This window comes from Pleurodeles waltl, chromosome 9 (assembly GCF_031143425.1).
Source record: "Pleurodeles waltl isolate 20211129_DDA chromosome 9, aPleWal1.hap1.20221129, whole genome shotgun sequence".
Classification (NCBI taxonomy): domain Eukaryota; kingdom Metazoa; phylum Chordata; class Amphibia; order Caudata; family Salamandridae; genus Pleurodeles; species Pleurodeles waltl.
This window is the reverse complement of record NC_090448.1, coordinates 262,449,696-262,467,991: the sequence shown is the minus strand read 5'-3', so window position 1 is coordinate 262,467,991 and position 18,296 is coordinate 262,449,696. Positions and strand designations below refer to the sequence as shown.

The 18,296-nt window shown below is 43.2% G+C and overlaps 1 protein-coding gene across 6 annotated transcripts in view; it reads left to right on the top strand.

The window, feature by feature from the left end:
- ATP2B2 (ATPase plasma membrane Ca2+ transporting 2) overlaps nt 1–18,296 on the top strand; it is a 1,884,743-nt gene that overhangs the window by 1,848,783 nt on the left and 17,664 nt on the right. For 2 of the 6 annotated variants that reach the window (XM_069206669.1, XM_069206671.1), the window contains exon 24: nt 15,491–15,662. The exons of the other annotated variants lie outside the window; for them this stretch is intronic. In XM_069206669.1, the coding sequence (XP_069062770.1) occupies nt 15,491–15,662 (172 nt within the window). The remainder of the gene's footprint in view (nt 1–15,490; nt 15,663–18,296) is intronic. 6 annotated transcript variants of the gene reach the window in all.

Below are 18,296 nucleotides of genomic sequence, written 5' to 3'. Positions count from 1 at the left end.
ATTTCGTTTTCACTGTTGCAAGGTCTGTCTCTCTCTCATAGGATAATATGGGGGCTACCTTTAAATATGATTAAAGTGTAGATTCCCCTAGAGAAGAGATGGACAGGTGGAGTTTGGGATCCCTGAACTCACAATTTAAAAATGCATCTTTTAGTAAAGTTGATTTTGAGATTGTGCGTTTGAAAATGCCACTTTTAGAAAGTGAGCATTTTCTTGCTTAAACCATTCTGTGACTCTGCCTTGTTTGTGGATTCCCTGTCTGGGTCAGTTGACAGTTGGGTTGTTTTTCACCTCACACCAGACAGTGACACAAAGGGAGCTGGGGTGTGATCTGCATTCCTGATTAGCCATCTCTGCTAGGAGGGAGGGGTGGAGTGGTCACTCTCATCTGAAAGGACTGTGCCTGCCTCTGACAATGCTGTCTCCAGCCCCCTGGTGTGTGTCTGAGGCCTTGCCTGGGCAAGGCAGGATTTCACAAGAAGGTGTGAGTCCCCTTTGAAGGAAGGTGACTTCAAAGACTAAAATGGGTATAAGAAGGGCATCCAAACTTACACACTTTAGAAACACTTCTGGAATCAAGGGGAACCTCTGCCTGGAGAAGAGCTGATCGCTGAGGAACAAGTGCTGCCCTGCCTGTGACTGTGCTTTGTGGAGCTTTCCTGCAGTGCTGCTTCTGCCAGAGTAAGAGGGCAAAGACTGGACTTTGTGTGCCTTCCATCTTGAAGAAGAAATCTCCAAGGGCTTGATGTAGAGCTTGCCTCCTGTTATTGAAGTCTCAGGGATAGCAAAGACTTCTTCCTGCCAGCACCTGGAGTCTCTGGAGAGACCCCTACTCTGCTCTGTGGTGCCCTTCCAGTTCCTGGGACCCTGAAAGGAGAGGCTGGCAGCCTAAGGACAAAAATACACGCACCGAGCACCGTGCGGAGAAAAGATCGACGCGAATCCGATCGCGGCTGAGAAAACGACGCGACGCCGACTCCGCAGCTGAGAAACGACGCCGCTGGAAACGCGACCGGAGAATCGACGCCCGGAGCAGGAGAAACGACGCGCAGCATCGCTGACGAAGGCTGAGAGATCGCAACCAGCGCCGCGGGACTTCGGACCGTCGCGTGGCTGGCTTTTTCGACGCGCCTCGCCGAGCCGAGCTGTTTTCGACGCATATACCCGTGCAGGGTTATTTTCGACGCACACCGCCCGTGCGGGGTTATTTTTGCCGCAAACCAGGTACATTTTCACGCTAGCAGCGCTAGTGTGGTGTTACAACTACCTAAAGACTCTTTTTATTTTAAACCTTTAAAAAAATCATAACTTGACTTGTGTATGTTGGATTTTTGTCGTTTTGGTCTTGTTTTGTCTAGATAAATATTTCCTATTTTTCTAAACTGGTGTTGTGTCATTTTGTAGTGTTTTCATTGAGTTACTGTGTGTGTTGGTACAAATACTTTACGCCCAGCACTCTGAGGTTAAGCCTACTGCTCTGCCAAGCTACCAAGGGGGTAAGCAGGGGTTAGCTGAGGGTGATTCTCTTTTATCCTAACTAGAGTGAGGGTCCTTGCTTGAACAGGGGGTAACCTGACTGTCAACCAAAGACCCCATTTCTAACAGTAGGAATACCATAAATCGTTAATTAACCTGAACATCGGATCTTTAAAAAACAATGGCAGGTTGAATCTGCATAGGATTTTTTTTTTTTTTTTGTGAGCCTTTCTTTTTTTTTTTGAGACTTCTTCTGTCACCCACAGAGGTTTGATGTTAAACTCTCTTATCATTAACTTTGAGCATTGTCTCTTTGCTTTAAGAGTTATTCCAACGTTGTTTCTACTCCTTGAATTAGACCGAGTTGGGCATCACTGGGCATCATTTGCCTATCGGGCTTGGAGTAGCTATTTGAAGGACTCGGAAGGATCCTAGAAAATCCAGTCTCGGAATACGTTACTATTGGAGTGTACTTGTTTATATTGATCTCCCCGCCCCAGGTCGGGAGATTTAATTAAAAATCACGGCGAACAAGGAGGGGGGCGAAATTGCTTCGGCGAGAGGTGGTCAGGGGGTCCCCTGGAATCAAGCTTTAAATTCCAGTATTTGGGCTGAAGCAGTGAGGGGTGTGCGACGAGGGAGATCTTATACCTCTCGCTGTTCTCTTCGTGGGAGTTTACCGGAGACTCCGGGGCTTTCCACTAGGAGTAATTTGAACAGGAATAAGGTGGGAGGAGAACGTGATACCAGCAGAGCCTCTCGGTGCATGTCTCCAATCAAACGCCGCCCCAGGGTTGCACGGGCAGAGGTTAAAAACCTGGTTGGTGCAAGGACTTGTAAGCCCGGCCCCCTGGGTGTGAGTGATAAGCCCCAGGTTTATTCATCAGAGACTGTAGCAGTTACAAATCCTGGATATAAGACTCACGGCAAAGTCTCTTTAAAGGGGACTGATCAAATTTTGTCATCTGTGGGCCCTCCTATCCCTCTCTTGGGGGAAGGCCAACCTGAACTTCTGGGGAGGAGTGAATCACTGATCACAAGATATTTTCGGACTACTACCTTTCCATCGCAGGATATGGCAAATAGTCAACTAACCTCAGATGATTTAGAAATGTCAAATTTAGCTATGCGTTTGGCTAGGCGGTCGCCCCTAAATCCATTAGACAAGGATCTAGATGGACAGGGAGAGGATTCCTCTAAATTATCGGCTTTGTTAGAAGTGGAGAGCAACCCTCTCAGAGGTACAATGTCTTATGGTATGGACGTACAGGCCCTGCTAATCTCTCTTACTAAAGAGATTAGGGAAAAATTTGAGACATCAGAAAATAACCAAACAAGGATTCGGGAAGTATGTGAGGCTTTGGAAAATAAAATCACTTTGTTAACAGATCGGATGGGTAAACTCGAGACTGTGGTGGCGGCCCATGAGGAGCGGGTGGCAGCTCAATCTGAGGATATTTCACAATTAAAACGTGGAGAAAAGTTGTTACAGGACAAACTAGAGATTTTGGAAAATAACATGCGGAGAAATAATATCAGGCTTTTGGGTGTTCCTGAGGGATTGGAAGGGGAAGATATTAAGGGCTATGTGATTGCTTTGATAAAAGAGGTTATCCCAAATACAGCAGGGTTTAACCTGGAAGAGGATATTCAAAGAGTCCATCGTGACCCGTTCAAGAAAAATCCCGGGAGGAAGAATCCCAGGAGGATTCTGATAAATTTCAATACGTACTCTATCAAGGAAAAAATTCTGTCTGAAGCCCTTAAAGTTGGTGTTTTTTCCAAGGGGGATTGGGCCTTCAGGATAAGATCGGACTTGTCTAAAGCAACGTTAGATAGACAGTGGGAATTGGGAAATTTTATGCGTGAGCTTCGTTCTCTTGGGGCTACCGTACAGCTAAGGTTTCCGGCAGCACTCCGGATCATGTGGAAGAACAAAATGTATAACATGAGAGATCCGGGGGAGGTTAGCGCATTTATAGACCAGATTAAGGCGTCACAATAAGATCTAGTGGAAGTATCTCGTCCGATGGGGAGTTCGAATTTAGGATAACAGGATGGTTATCCTAGTAGAATCAGGGAGGGTTCCCCAGGGTAGGGGGGTTGGGTTTGGGTGGGAGTTGGGGTTGGTGTTGGTGGAGGGGGTGGAAGGCACTGGGTGTGGGGGTTTGGGTTGGGTTAGGTGGGTTAGGTGGGTTGAAAGGATAAAAATAAGAAAGTCCTCATATGTTGTTTACCTAGGAGGGGGGTGCGCTGTGCTTATGACGTTTTCCTTTTCTCCTGACAGATATGTCTAAGTATGGGAATTTAAGATTGAAATTTCTTTCTTGGAATGTGAATGGTTTAAGAGTGGTAAGCAGGAGGAGGAAGATTTTTGAATATTTAAGATTGGCGGAAGAGGAGATTATCATATTGCAAGAAACTCATCTCCAACAAACAGAGTGGGAGACCTGGGTTAAACGGTTGAATTGGGTTTCTCTTAGCGTATGCTCCTCCCAAACTAGTGTGATAAAAGGCGTGGCAGTTCTCATCAAAAAATCCATAAAGCTTAGGATAGGATCGGTGCAAGTTGACCCTAGAGGGAGATGGGTAGTGGTAGAACTGTGCGTATGTGGTTATTGGGTCACGGTGGCAGGCTATTATGGACCTAACCTAGATGATCCCACACCATTTCAAGAGTTATTCAATATTTTACTTCTAGCTAGATATCCAGTGGTACTAGGCGGAGACTTCAACATTTTGTTAGACCCTGTACACGATAAGTCAACCCCTCGAGGTACGGATAACTCTCCTAAAATGAGGGCACAGGTGAAACAAGCCATGCAAGATTTAGGATTGGTAGACATATGGCACTGCAGAGGAGGCGAAGGAGACAGATATACATTTTACAATAAAAAATATGGGCATAGATCTAGAATAGATTTTTTTTTAATACATAAAAGTTTATGCCCAGAGGTCAGAAAGGTAGCCCACAATCCAGCTCACCTCTCAGATCATTCAGCTGTAAAATTACACTTGGATATCAGGGTCGTAAATAAAGGTATTAGATGTATAATTAATCGCGCTATACTATTAGACGACTCTATTGTAGAAGCATTAAAAAAAGACACAAGAGATTTCTTTCTTTTGAACCAAGGTACGGCAAGTTTATGGTGTGTTTGGGACGCCTTTAAGGCTTATATTAGAGGGAGGCTTATGAGCCTGGCAATATACAAACATCGTGAAGAAAAAGAGAAATTGGGAGATATGGAATTATCTCTTAAAACCTTGCAAGCTGCAATCCATAAAGCACGAGCAGAAGAGAAGGTCAATTTATTAGAGGACTTGATATGTCAAGAGGTTAATGTTCGGACTAAGCTAGAGGCTTTTTTGGAAAATCGCAGTAAGTTAAAATGGGAAGCTAGCCGATATGCTCACCATGAATATGGAGAAGGTTGCAGTAAGCTACTAGCATGGAAGGTTAAGTCAGACCTCTCTAAAAGATATATTTCAGCAGTCAAATCGGACAATACGATTTGTGTGGAGCAAGAAGAGATTGAGGGGGCATTTGTATCTTTTTTCCAAGACGTATACTCAGAAAGCCTGGTTAATTCAGACGAGTCGATTAGTGATTTTCTAGAAAAACTACACCTTCCAGCTCTAGAAGATTCTGAAAAGACCCTATTAAATTGTAAAATAAATGAGGCTGAGCTTATTGAAGGCATAAAAGCGTTAAAAAAAGGACAGGCCGCTGGTCCAGACAATCTACCTAATGAATTGTACAAGGTCTTGGGGGAAGTTATTAGTCCTTTTTTATTAGAATTATTTAATTCTATGCTGGTTGAGGGGGCTCAGACGCCTAAATCCTGGAGAGAGGCTATAATTTGTCTAGTTTTAAAGCCAGGTAAGGACCCAATGTCTTGTGCATCTTACAGACCCATCTCCCTGTTGAATGCCGACTACAAACTTTATACAGGGATTTTAGCCAGGAGATTAGGGAGTGCCATAGGCAATCTGATTCATACGGATCAAAAGGGTTTTATGAAAGGGAGGTATCTCCAGGATGTAACACATGAGTTATTTGCTGCAATAGATCTGGCGGAACAAGAAAAGACCCCTCTGGCGATCCTGACTTTTGACGCAGCAAAGGCCTTCGATCGGGTCAATTGGTCTTTTTTGAGGTTAGTGCTGGAAAAAGGAGGCTTGGGATTTCCTTTTGTTAGGACAGTCAGGGAATTGTATAGATGCCCCTCAGCGAGAATTCTGGTCAACGGCCAGTTATCACAAGAATTTAGGATTTGGCGGGGTACGCGACAGGGATGTCCATTGTCTCCCTTGCTTTTTAACTTATATATTGAGCCTCTGGCAATTTCTCTTAGGTTAAGTAAGGAAATTACTCCATTTCAAAGTGGGGACTGGGAAAATAAAGTAGCATTATATGCGGATGATCTTATGCTATACACCAAGGATGTTAGTTCTACCCTACTAGCGTTCAATACTTTGATGGAGCAATTTGGTAAACTTTCTGGTTACAGCGTAAACACAGAAAAGACAGAAATAATGTGTTGGAATTTGACTTATGCTTCTCCTTTAGTCAAACAAGAGATCAGATATTTGGGTATACGATTAACAAATGATCTAAATGAGGTACCTAAACTAAATTTTAACATAACATACAGAGAAACCAAAAAATTGCTAAAGACGTGGGCCGCTCTCCCTCTTTCCATAATTGGAAGATCCAACATTTTGAAGATGTGTATTCTCCCAAAATTCACCTTTTTATTCAACACTATTCCACTAGAGTTTAAGAACTGCTGGTTTAAAAAACTACAGGGGAATTTATCCTCGTTTGTATGGGCCTCTAAAGGAGTAAGGATCTCGTGGAAAAAGATGAGTAAAAAAAAAGAGTGGGGGGGCATTGCGTCTCCAGATTTCTTCAAGTATTATCTGGCATTTCAATTAAAAAACATTAGAAACCTATTGAATAAGAAGTCAGAATATGATCCGGCGTGGAAAGCCTTAACGGCACACCTCGAGGAAAAAGCAGATCATTTTCTATATAAATTCGGCCATCCTAAGTACTTCAAGAAGGTACGCTTGAAGACACTCAGACATGCATGCAACATTTGGATGCACTTTCGGAAGGTGCTAGAGATACCCTATTTTTGCAGCTCTTCCCCCATTTGGGATTCACCTGGCACTCCTGAATGCCTCACTGATAAATTATCAATTCCTTTGAGAGTGAGTGGGATTGTAAGATGGGGCCAGATAATGGAAGGACCAGAACTGTTAAGCTGGTCGACACTTTATGAAGGGACTGGAGGCACAGTCTCCAAATTCAAGTATCTTCAGATAGCTAGTTGGGTTAAATCGCAACAAATAGGAGAAATAGGAAGGAATATATGGGAAGGGAAATTAAACCAGAAAATCATTAATAAGGAAGTTGCTCTGTGGTACCATGCTCTGTTGGAAGCAACAAGGGATGGGACATCCCTTCCCTTGTCGAAGTGGGGGGGGATCTTTCCAACTCTAGATGTGAAATCTTTATGGAATAGGTCCTGCTCAGAATTGTGGTTCACGACCAGCCCGGCAGAGTTGAAGAAAAACCATTTGTTCACACTTCATAGGGTTTACTGGACGCCGGCCAGATTAACAGCTATCGGGAAAACTCAGAAAAACTGTCCGAGGTGTGGTGACGATAAGGCAAACGATATACACATGTTTTGGCAATGTTCAAAGTTGTGGGAATATTGGGAGGAGATAGGAAACACTTTAAAGATAATATTTAATGTGAACGTAAAATTGGATCTTTCTATGGTGGTGTTTGGGGTCAGTGAACAGGGTATGAATTATCAAAAATTGTCAGCACATCAGGAGCACCTGTTGTTTGTATTAATACTTTTGGCTAGACGAGAAATTTGTCGTAAATGGGTTGACCCCTTTCCCCCCCGTTCTAAGGATTGGCAAATATCTGTAAATCGAATGTGCATAATGGAACAACGAGGTCCCCTTTCTAGAAGGGATAACTTCTGGATGAACTGGGAAAATGTCTACCAATAGTATATTACTGTTTTGCTGTCTGGTCTCCTCCTCGTGCAACTTAAGTCCAATGATTAGTACTCCCCTTACCCAATACTGGGCGATGCTTTGGTTATGACTAGGTTTCATAGAAAATAGTATATCCTGGTTGATGGCATACGATTGGGAGAATAATAAAACGTAGACCAAACGGGACGACCCAAGGGTTACGTTTCCCCCGTCCGGTACCATTTTTCCTCTACCAAAGCATGGGTGATAATTATGAGGACGAAAAAAAAAAAAAAAAAAAAAAGAAAAAAAAAAGATGGTAAAAGAGAGCTCACCTACAGATCCAGTGGCTAAACGGGACCTACCCAAAGTGCCTCTCCTTGTATGGTTTTGTGTGGTGAGGTTATGAGCTCTATTAGCAAATGTAAGCATTTTTCAGCTAAATGCAAAAATATTGTAAGGGACTTTTAAACTGATCTCATCCATTTACCCTGCTGTTTGCTTTTACTTGTACTCCCTTTTTAGAAATGGCATACCTGTCAACTGGGGTTGTACTGCTTCTTGACTGCAGTTGCACAAATAGGAAAATAGTAACTTATGGCATGCTACCCAAAGATATCCATGTGGCTATAATTAGTTCAAGATCTATTTTATGTGGATGAGAACGAGTTATGCAAGACTGATTTAACAATTAAAAAATAGAGCAAACCTACGGACATGCACTACGAAACCCAGTTCAAGCATGCCAATCAAAATAAAATGAAAATTCAGACATTTATATTTCTGGAGGTACCTGAAATACGAGGCCATATCTCATTAACATACACTGAATTTCAGGTTTGGTTCCAATATGTATGCACCTGGAGGGATTGGAACTTAGTTGCAAAGGTATCTCTGTGTCTAAATGACACTTTGGAATGCAATTAATTGCACACAGGGGTCTGTTAATGACTTCAACTTGCTTCTGTAAATAGATTGGCTCACATACAAAATTACGCGATCATGATGTAATTTCATGTCGGAATACAGTTTCTCTCAGGCCACCTCATAAACAAGTGATTACTAAGAGTCACGTTGCTTTTTTGGTATTCTTAGTCTTTTTCAGAAATTGGAAGCAGCACCCTGACATTAGCTGATAGGGTAAGGTGATTCTGCATAGAAAACATATTTCCCCCCTTGAAAAAACTAAAAATAGCTAATGCAAATCTATCCATGTGCTATATTCACAAACCATCGACTTTTCTGAATGAGGAGTTGTTACCAAGTGTGCACTTCCAGCATTCACAACATTCACGGACTTCTAGAATTTGTATTTTCAAATTCAGAGAAAAACACACATTTCTGACTTTCGCTTCGAATCATGCCCAAATACCATTTGTCTATCCTAAGAACGTTTGCTTTGCAGTACCTTAGTTGCGATTGAACCACAGTCTGGAACCATTCAAGGATAACGAATATGCATTGAAAATTGTGATTTTAATCATGAACTCATTGAAAGGCAACTTAAAGATGAATCTTGCATTGTCTGGTGGTTCAGATTTGCAAATGTCAATGTGCATTCCTGGTTAAGCTTATAATTCTATGAGGCTGAGAGGGAAGGGGCAGTAACATGACATAACACTACTTACTACCATAGAGTAAACAGTCTTGAATTTTATCCTTTGAACCCCTTCGCTGCCAGGTCTTTTCCCCCTCAGGTGCCAGGCCTTTTTTTGGCTACTTGGATCAGTCTGCGCTTAGGCCCTCAGAACCTTTTATCCACATAAGCTACCCATGCCAAATGTGCGTCCCTTTTATCAACATCCTGGCGATTCTAGAGGTACCCAGAGTTTGTGGGTTCCCCTGAAGGAGACCAGGAAATTAGCCAAAATACAGCAAACATTTCGTTTTTTTTCAAAAAAATTGGAAAAAGGGCTGCAGAAGAAAGGCTTGTGGTTTTTTCCCCTGAAAATGGCATCAACAAAGGGTTTGTGGTGCTATGATCTTCCCAGCTTTCAGGAACAGGCAGACATGAATCAGAAAACCCTATTTTTCAACACAATTTTGGCATTTTACTGGGACATACCCCATTGTTACTTGTTTGTGCTTTTAGCCTCCTTCCAGTTAGTGACAGAAATGGGTGTCAAACCAATGCTGGATCACGGAACGCTAAACATTTCTGAAAAGTAGACAAAATTCTGAATTCAGCAAGAGGTCGTTTGTGTAGTTCATACAAGGTTTACAGAAAATAACAGCTGAATTGAAAACATATTGACATTGAGCTAAAAAAACAGCCATTTTGCCCCACGTTTTACTCTGTAACTTTTTCCTGCAATGTTAGATTCCTGAAAGCAATATACTGTTACATCTGCTGGACTCTTCTGGTTGCGGTGATATATAGGGCTTGTAGGTTTATCAAGAATCCTAAGTACGCAGAGCCAATAAATGAGCTGAACCTTACAATTGGCTTTCATTCTATACCGGGTATACAGCAATTAATTTGGTGAAATATAAAGAGTGAAAAATAGGTATCAAGAAAACCTTTGTATTTCCAAAATGGGCATAAGATAAGGTGTTGAGAAGCAGTGGTTATTTGCACATTTCTAAATTCTGTGGTCCCCATACTAGCATGTGAATTACAGGGCGTTTCTCAAATAGACGCCTTTTTTACACACTGTCTTACATTTGGAAGGAAAAAATGTAGAGAAAGACAAGGGGCAAGAACACTTGTTCTGCTATTCTGTGATCCCCCAAGTCTCTGTACCTCACTTGCGTGGGTAGGCCTAACACCCGTGACAGGAAATGCAACATGGACACATCACATTTTTACATTGAAAACTGACGTGTTTTTTGGAAAGTGCCTAGCTGTGGATTTTGATCTCTAGCTCAGCTGGCCCCTAGGGAAACCTACCACACCTATGCATTTTTTTAAACTAGACACCTAGGGGAATATAATATGGTGTGGCTTGTGGAGCTCTTACGAGGTTCTGTTACCCAGAATCTTTTGCAAACCTCATAATTCGGCCAAAAAACACCTTTTCCTCACATTTTGGTGACAGAAAGTTCCAGAATCTGAGAGGAGCCACAAATTTCCTTCCACCCAGCTTTCCCCTAAGTCTCCAGATAAATAAATGGTACCTCACTTGTGAGGGTAGGCCTAGTGCCCACAACAGGAAATGCCCCAAAACACAAAGTGGACACATCATCTTTTCCCAAAGAAAACTGATGTGTTTTTAGCTATGTGCCAAGCTGTGGATTTTAGCCTCTAGGAGAGTTGGCACCTAAGGAAACCTACCAAAGTTTCACATTTTTGAAAACTAGACACCTAGGTGAATCCAGGATGGGGTGACTTGTGGGGACCTCACCAGGTTTGTTACACAGAACCCTTTGCAAACCTCACAATTTTGCCAAAAAAACACTTTTTCCTCACATTTCAGTGACAGAAACTTCTGTAATCTGAGAGGAGCCACAAATTTCCTTCCATCCAGCGTTCCCCCCAGTCTCCCGATAAAAATGGTTCCTCACTTGTGTGGGTAGGCCTAGTGCCCGCGAAAGGAAATGCCCCAAAACATTATCTGAGCACCTCAAAATTATCAAATACAAAACTACCTGTTTTTGCGAGGGGCGGGGGCACTTGCGTTTATGGTCCTGGGCTCAGCAGCCATCCAGGGAGACCTACCAAACCCAGACATTTCTGAAAACTGGACACCCAAGGGAGTCCAGGGAGGTGTGACTTGCGTAGATACCCCAGTGTTTTCTTACCGAGAATCCCCAGCAAACCTAAAATTTAGCTACAAAATCACATTTTCCCCACATTTCTGTGTGGGATCACCACACCAGGACAAATTTCCTATGAACCAACATTCCCATTAGTCTCCCGGTAAAAATTATACCTTACTTGTGTAGGTGGGCCAGGTGCCTGTGACAGGGAAGAGCCAAAAACATGTCGAAATTGAGGGGGAACTAAAGAGGGTCCAAAAGGGCAGTTTGAAAAAAAACATTTCTAGGTTGACAAGTGGGGCAGAACTTTTATTGGTATAGATGAGATAATGCTGGGTGGTAGGAATTTTGTGGATTCCTGCAGATTCCGGAAGGTTCCATCACAAAAATGAGGAAAAAATTTGTGATTTCCAGCAAAGTTGGAGGTTTGCAGGGCATTATGGGTAAGGAAATGGTGTGGGGTTCATGTGAAGCACACCGCCCTGGACTCACCCAGATGTTTAGTTTTCAGATGTGTCTAGGTCTTGTGAATTTTTCTACATTGCAACGTCCCAAATTCCAAAAAGTGCAGCCCTAACCATTCCAAGTGGGACGATTTTGAGAGTTAGCCAAGCTCTCATGGCCCAAATGTGAAACCAAAACCCCAAATACTCTAATTTCCTCATGCTTGCCATTGGGATAAGATGTTTAAGTGTGCGGGGTGAGAGCTGAAAAACTGTTACCCCCTTCAGTTGGGATGGGGGCATAACCATGCCCATACTGGTGTGTAGCCCCAGCCCACTATTTTTTTTTTTCATTCCCTGGCATCTAGTTGACTTTCTGACCCCCCAGGGTATGGATCAGGGGTAATTGCCAGTGGGCAGAATAACTTTATCCCCATTTCTTTGGGGTGGAGGCATGGCCATACCCCCACCCTCTTATTTTGAAAAATCAATCTTCCCTGGTCTCTGGTGGGCTTTCTGCCTCCTTGTGGGCAGATGGGCCCTCCAAAAATAGTCCTATCTGCCTCCAGGGGCGGAAGATATGGCTAACAGTAATGTGCCCCCGCAGGGAGCGACCCTTGCCCAAGGGGCTGCCCCCCATACAAAACACACACATACACCAATCCCTGGTGCCTAAGTGGTTTCTGCCCCCCGGGGCAAATCGGCCTAATAGAAATAGACTGAACTGCCCCAAAGGGGAGCAGAAATGGCCTAAAATAAACTTGTCCCCCCAGGGGAGCGACCCTTGCCTAAGGGGCCGCTCCTCTTGCGTGAAATTGGCACAAAAAAAAATCCCTGTGGCCTAGTGGTTTATACCCCTCCTGGGGCAATTCGGCATATTATAATAGGCAAATCTGCCCCCTGGGGAGCAGAAATGGCCTAAAAATAAATTGCCAGCCAGGGAAGTTGCCCTTGCCCAAGGGCCCGCTCCCCTTATTAGTAAACATAAAAAAACCTCCCTGGTGTCCAATGGGCAGCTGAGAGACACATGAAAGGAGAGGAAAGGTCTTTCCTCTCCTTTCATGCCTCTCTCGACCCCCCTCCACGTGATAGTCGGAGAAGTGCTTTTGCATTTCTCCTCCGTTCCGCGCTGGAATCGGAGGGGTAGGCCTCTGATGAGGTCAGCACGCGATCACGCGCTGATGTCATCAGATGCCACAGGGCGTCGGGGGGACCGGTGGAAGGGGAAACGATTCCCCTTCCATCCCTGCCCCGGGGGGGGGTGCCATTAGCCGGTTCAAGGACGTAACCGTTACGTCCTTGGCGGCTCAGCGCCACAGCCAAGGATGTAACCGTTACCTCCTTGGCTGAGAAGGGGTTAAAATACAGTCTTGAACTGCCAAATTGAAGATGGTGCTTAATGATGCAAAAATATATATTTTTCTGTGTGCTGCACAAACAAACAAAATCAGACTCACTGTTGTATTCAGTCTCAGTCTGGAGACCTATGTGATGTTTGCACACCCTCCCCTGATTAATAGAACTTGGGAGCATTTGTTTAATAAAGGCACACAATTTGTAAATCACAACCAATGGACTGAATAATCTCAAGGCAGATCAAGCAGTGCATTTAACACAGAAGCCAAAAAATCAGCTGGCAGAGACACACTGAAATGCAGCTGAATGTAGTGAAGCCTGACCAGCAGCTTTGTTTTGTTGCCATACAAGCTTCATGTTCTGGCATCTCTGATGCAGTCTCTGCCCCCTTGCCAATGTATCTGTAAAATGGATATCCTCAGTTGGTTAAAGGTGCTAGGTATGTTATGCTTCTGGCCGTATTGCAACAGACAGCAATTCTAGCATGGTCAGGGAATTGTAGATTCTGAATCCTCTATAGATTTAAGCAGTCTTTCAGTGTTATCCTGCACTTTAAAGAGTTTTTTCACCTGATATTCTAGGAGGCAAGGGATTTTACACTAATAAAATCCAGCTTGGACAATAAGAGAAAACAGACAAGAGAATTCATGACTAGGTCAGAACATTGAACCATTTTGTGGTGCTTGAGCTGTGAAAAATGACCATATATGAGATATGTGTTGCACAAGTTTAAGAGTAGAGAGGAAGCCCCAAGTTCCGGAGTTGACAGATGAGGGAGCATGAAGAGACAAAAGTAGATCGTTTTGCAATTCAGAAAGTCCCTGAGTGGATGAAGAAGGTTAAGAGTGATAGTTTATCCTGTTCAGAGTGGATACACCTGGAGGAATAAAATGGATCAGTATTCTGACTTGTGGCATTTAAGGCTGTCCGAAATCTGTCAATGAGTTCAAAATGGGCAATTGTGCCAGCTATCACTGAAGGGTCAATCCACACTCTTCGAGTATTTTAGACTACATCTCACTTTATACATTTTCAATAAACAGAAGTGTTTTCAAGTGCATCTTTGGAGGTCCAAAGGAGTAATTGTTTGGTGTATTGGCAAGAAAGAAAGTATAGCCTGCCATCTGAAAACCTTGGCAGCTTTTTATTAGATATTGGTAAAGCAATACAAATCAAATTGCAATAGGCTTGTTTTCCATTCTTTGTTGCCTCAGCCTCACCCATTTTTAAAGTAAGTTTTTAAATTTTTTATGGAAGAGGATACATTTTTAAAAATAATATACCACACTATTTGTACATTTTAATTTTCTACATAATGCAAACACTAAGGATGTGGTCTAACCAAATTATACATGTTGTTGTAGTACCACTCCGACACTAAGGTGGTCATTATGATTTTGAAGGATGAAAAAGGCTGTCTCAGCCAAACTCCCACGGTCAGGTTGCCACAAGTGCCCCCTCCTTTCCGTGGTCCCCATTACAAGTTCCCCGAGGGGTCAGCGGGCAGAAATGGTGTTTCCGTCAATTGGCACAGTGGGGAACAGCCTACAACATTGACAATGGCTCATGATTGAGCTTGCAGCAATAATGCAGCGCGTAGGGTGCACCAGCACCTGTTGCGCTGTTCAGTGATCGGCACGACGGGTCTGGCCTGGAACCCCCTGCACCCAGTCTTTGTCAGCCTTTACATGGCGGTGCTACTGGCAGAGAGGAGAATCCCCAGGGTGGCACTTCTTGCAGAGCTGACCTGGAAGATTAGTACCGCCAACACTGCCACTCCCTCCTGTGGAGGTAAACTGGCAGTGCTGGCAGTTCGAAGGGGCACAACCGTGACTGTCGTAATGTGGCGGTCAAGCCACCGCCAAAGCAGTCAGACCACCTTTTTGGCAGCAGTCAGACTGCCACCACTTCTCAAGACCGCCAGGATCATAATGACCCCCCAGGGATTCTACCAAAGTTGATGTTTCCAAAAGAAAAACAATAAGGGCACGTGTTGCAAAAGTTACAATGCAGAAATTGAATTTTACTCTAAAATCACATGACAAACCTCAGGGTAGCAGTGCTCCTTCAAGTATGAAAAATTAACATTTTTAGGAAAAGTTTTTCCAAAATGCATAGGCACACTGAAAGAATGTGCGTAGAACACATTGTTATAACTTGAGTCACATGTTGGATGCCCAATGAAAAAAAGAGTATGTTTTTGAATATGTTTATAAAAGAAAAATTGTCTCTCAACCACAAAGTTCTGCTTTTCAACTTTTTTGAGTAAGAACATTCTCTGTTATCAAGAAGTAACCCTTGAGGAAATGACAGTGGAACACATAGGTGCATAACTGTATTGATCATTTAATGTGTGCATTCATGTATTGTACTTAAAATTGTTTGTCAACTCATTCTCCATTTTCTTCCCTTCATAGTGCCATTCTGTGCTTGGTCCATTGTTTATTGTGCCAGTTGGGAAACTATGTTCATTCCCTGAGCAACTTGTCTCGTTCTTTCCTCCGTTGCAGATCGAGGTAGTCAATACTTTCAAGAGTGGCACTTCCTTTCAGGGGGCTCTAAGGAGACAGTCCTCCATCACAAGCCAGAACCAGGATGTAACCAATATTTCTAGCCCTAGTCACGTATCGTTATCCAATGCTCTTTCCTCTCCTACCAGCACACCTGCTGCGGCGGCTGGGCGTGAGTGTTTTCTGATGCCTCAGACCTATAGAGATGCCAACTCTCCTCACACTCACCCTGACTGACTTCAGCTATGCTTTGCAATGATCTTACAGCTGCACATGCTTTACACCTCACTAGATATTAACTTCACACAGTGCAAGTATAACATTTGTCTTTGTTCACAGGTCATTACTGCGGCAAATAGTGTTTATATAGAAAAATGCCGCATAAAATGCATTGGCATTTTATGTGAATGATTCCAACAAATTGATGAGTGTTGTGGTGCAATATGTGCCCATAAGTACTTCCCAGTGTTCAACAAAAGATCAGGTGGAACCTATAAAATAACATACAGTAAAGATTGCTTAATAGCTTTGACAAGACTGATATAATTTTAATATATTAATTCATCACAGAGTACCGAAAAATGTTTACATGTGAATCCAGTCAATGGTGTAGATTCATATGTTGTTTAAAACTGTCCTTTGATTGCTCAGTCACCAATTAAATATCAGTAAATGACACTGCAAATATCAAACAAAATTGGGAAGGACATAGGCACAGATCTGCCTCCCCTGTCAGTACTAATTTTCCTATGATACATTGTCCCATAATAGCATTTAAAATCTCACAAAACAAGCCACCATTCATTTTTCCACCTGAATCAATAGCATGTGTGATGTTAAAAATACACTATATACTTAAGTTGTCTTTGTTTGATAAATGTTGCAAAAAAGGTGAACCCCACCCCTTATAATCTATGGCAGCTTCTTTAAATTTTCAGCACTCAAGCATAAGACATGCAATCTCAGACTTAGGCCCTCATTCTGACCCTGGCGGTCTTTGACCGCCAGGGCGGAGGACCGCGGGAGCACCGCCGACAGGCCGGCGGTGCTCCAATGGGGATTCCGACCGCGGCGGTAAAGCCGCGGTCGGACCGGCACCACTGGCGGGGTCCCGCCAGTGTACCGCGGCCCCATTGAATCCTCCGCGGCGGCGCAGCTTGCTGCACCGCCGCGGGGATTCCGACCCCCCCTACCGCCATCCAGATCCCGGCGGTCGGACCGCCGAGATCCGGATGGCGGTAGGGGGGGTCGCGGGGCCCCTGGGGGCCCCTGCAGTGCCCATGCCACTGGCATGGGCACTGCAGGGGCCCCCGTAAGAGGGCCCCTAAATGTATTTCACTGTCTGCTGCGCAGACAGTGAAATACGCGACGGGTGCAACTGCACCTGTCGCACAGCTTCCACTCCGCCGGCTCGATTCCGAGCCGGCTTCATCGTGGAAGCCTCTTTCCCGCTGGGCTGGCTGGCGGTCTGAAGGCGACCGCCCGCCAGCCCAGCGGGAAAGTCAGAATTACCGCCGCGGTCTTTCGACCGCGGAACGGTAACCTGACGGCGGGACTTTGGCGGTCGGCCTCCGCCGCCCGCCAAGGTCATAATGAGGGCCTTAGTGTTTTGCTAATTTTAGCTTCATAAGAGACAATTGTGAAAAACGTTCCTTTTTCTATTTGGGTATCTAAGCAGCTTTCTAAATACAAATTTATTGTTGAACTGTGCTTCACAATTCACTTGTTCATGTTGGTTCTTGCATTCCATGCATAGAGAACTTGATGAAGTATTGGTTTCACATACAAACAAATCATCATAGAGCGTATACCTTGTTTCTTATCCCATTCTTAACAGCAGAAAGAGAATGGCAAGTTAAAGATTAATGGATGATCCCTGTATCACATAGTCCAACCCAAGAGACTGTGGCCATTGCAACATCCATATTGCCTAATACCTTCCTGGAATCTTTCTAAACCTTCCTGCAAAAAATTAAATTATTTATATCCATAATTTATCCCAACATTTTATCCATAATTTATCACAGCTGAGTATTGCCAAACAAAACTAAAAGCAGCTGGTTCTAGTAATTGGAATAGTAGTGTCTTGGCTATAACTTCTTTCAAGTGACGGGAGCAATGATGCCTACAGCCAAGAAAGTAAAGAAGCTGAGTATTCTGTTTGAATCAGAGCTGTCATAGAAAAAAGGGAAATCCTGTTACCATCAATTGCAGTTTCAATATACAGTTAATTGTAGACTTTCCTAAATGAATAAGCATGAACAACAATTGCTTTAACCATTATTGCTCTTGTGTCAACTACTGCAGAACCCTGTTGTTGGAAAGTGCAGTAACATTCATATTAAAATAAATTGGGTCATTACTTTTTCTTCTTTCATAAAATTATAAATAGTCTACAAACAAAATCAAAGTTTCTAATGTATTATTTTAAAATATTATGTAATTTCCAATCATTGTTATTGCACTCTGTCATCATTAGACAGAATTTAGGTACTCCAACTCCCAAATGCAATTCTTCCAATATCAATCTTCAAGTATTGCTTGCTTTAACATCAACCCTAAAATGTGAAAATCATGACTTGGAAATCTTTTAACTGTTTATTTTTATTATTACTGCATTAGCTATGATAGGCCTATTCACATACCATGACCATCTGATAATCATGTTTTTATAGTATGAGGACATTTAAGGAGTCATTTAAAGTGTGGCAGACAGGTTACTGTGTCACAATCTTGACAGATAATCTATTTATCTTATTACAGGTGCATCATCTGTTCTGGCACTTATAGTACGTTTATGACAAAA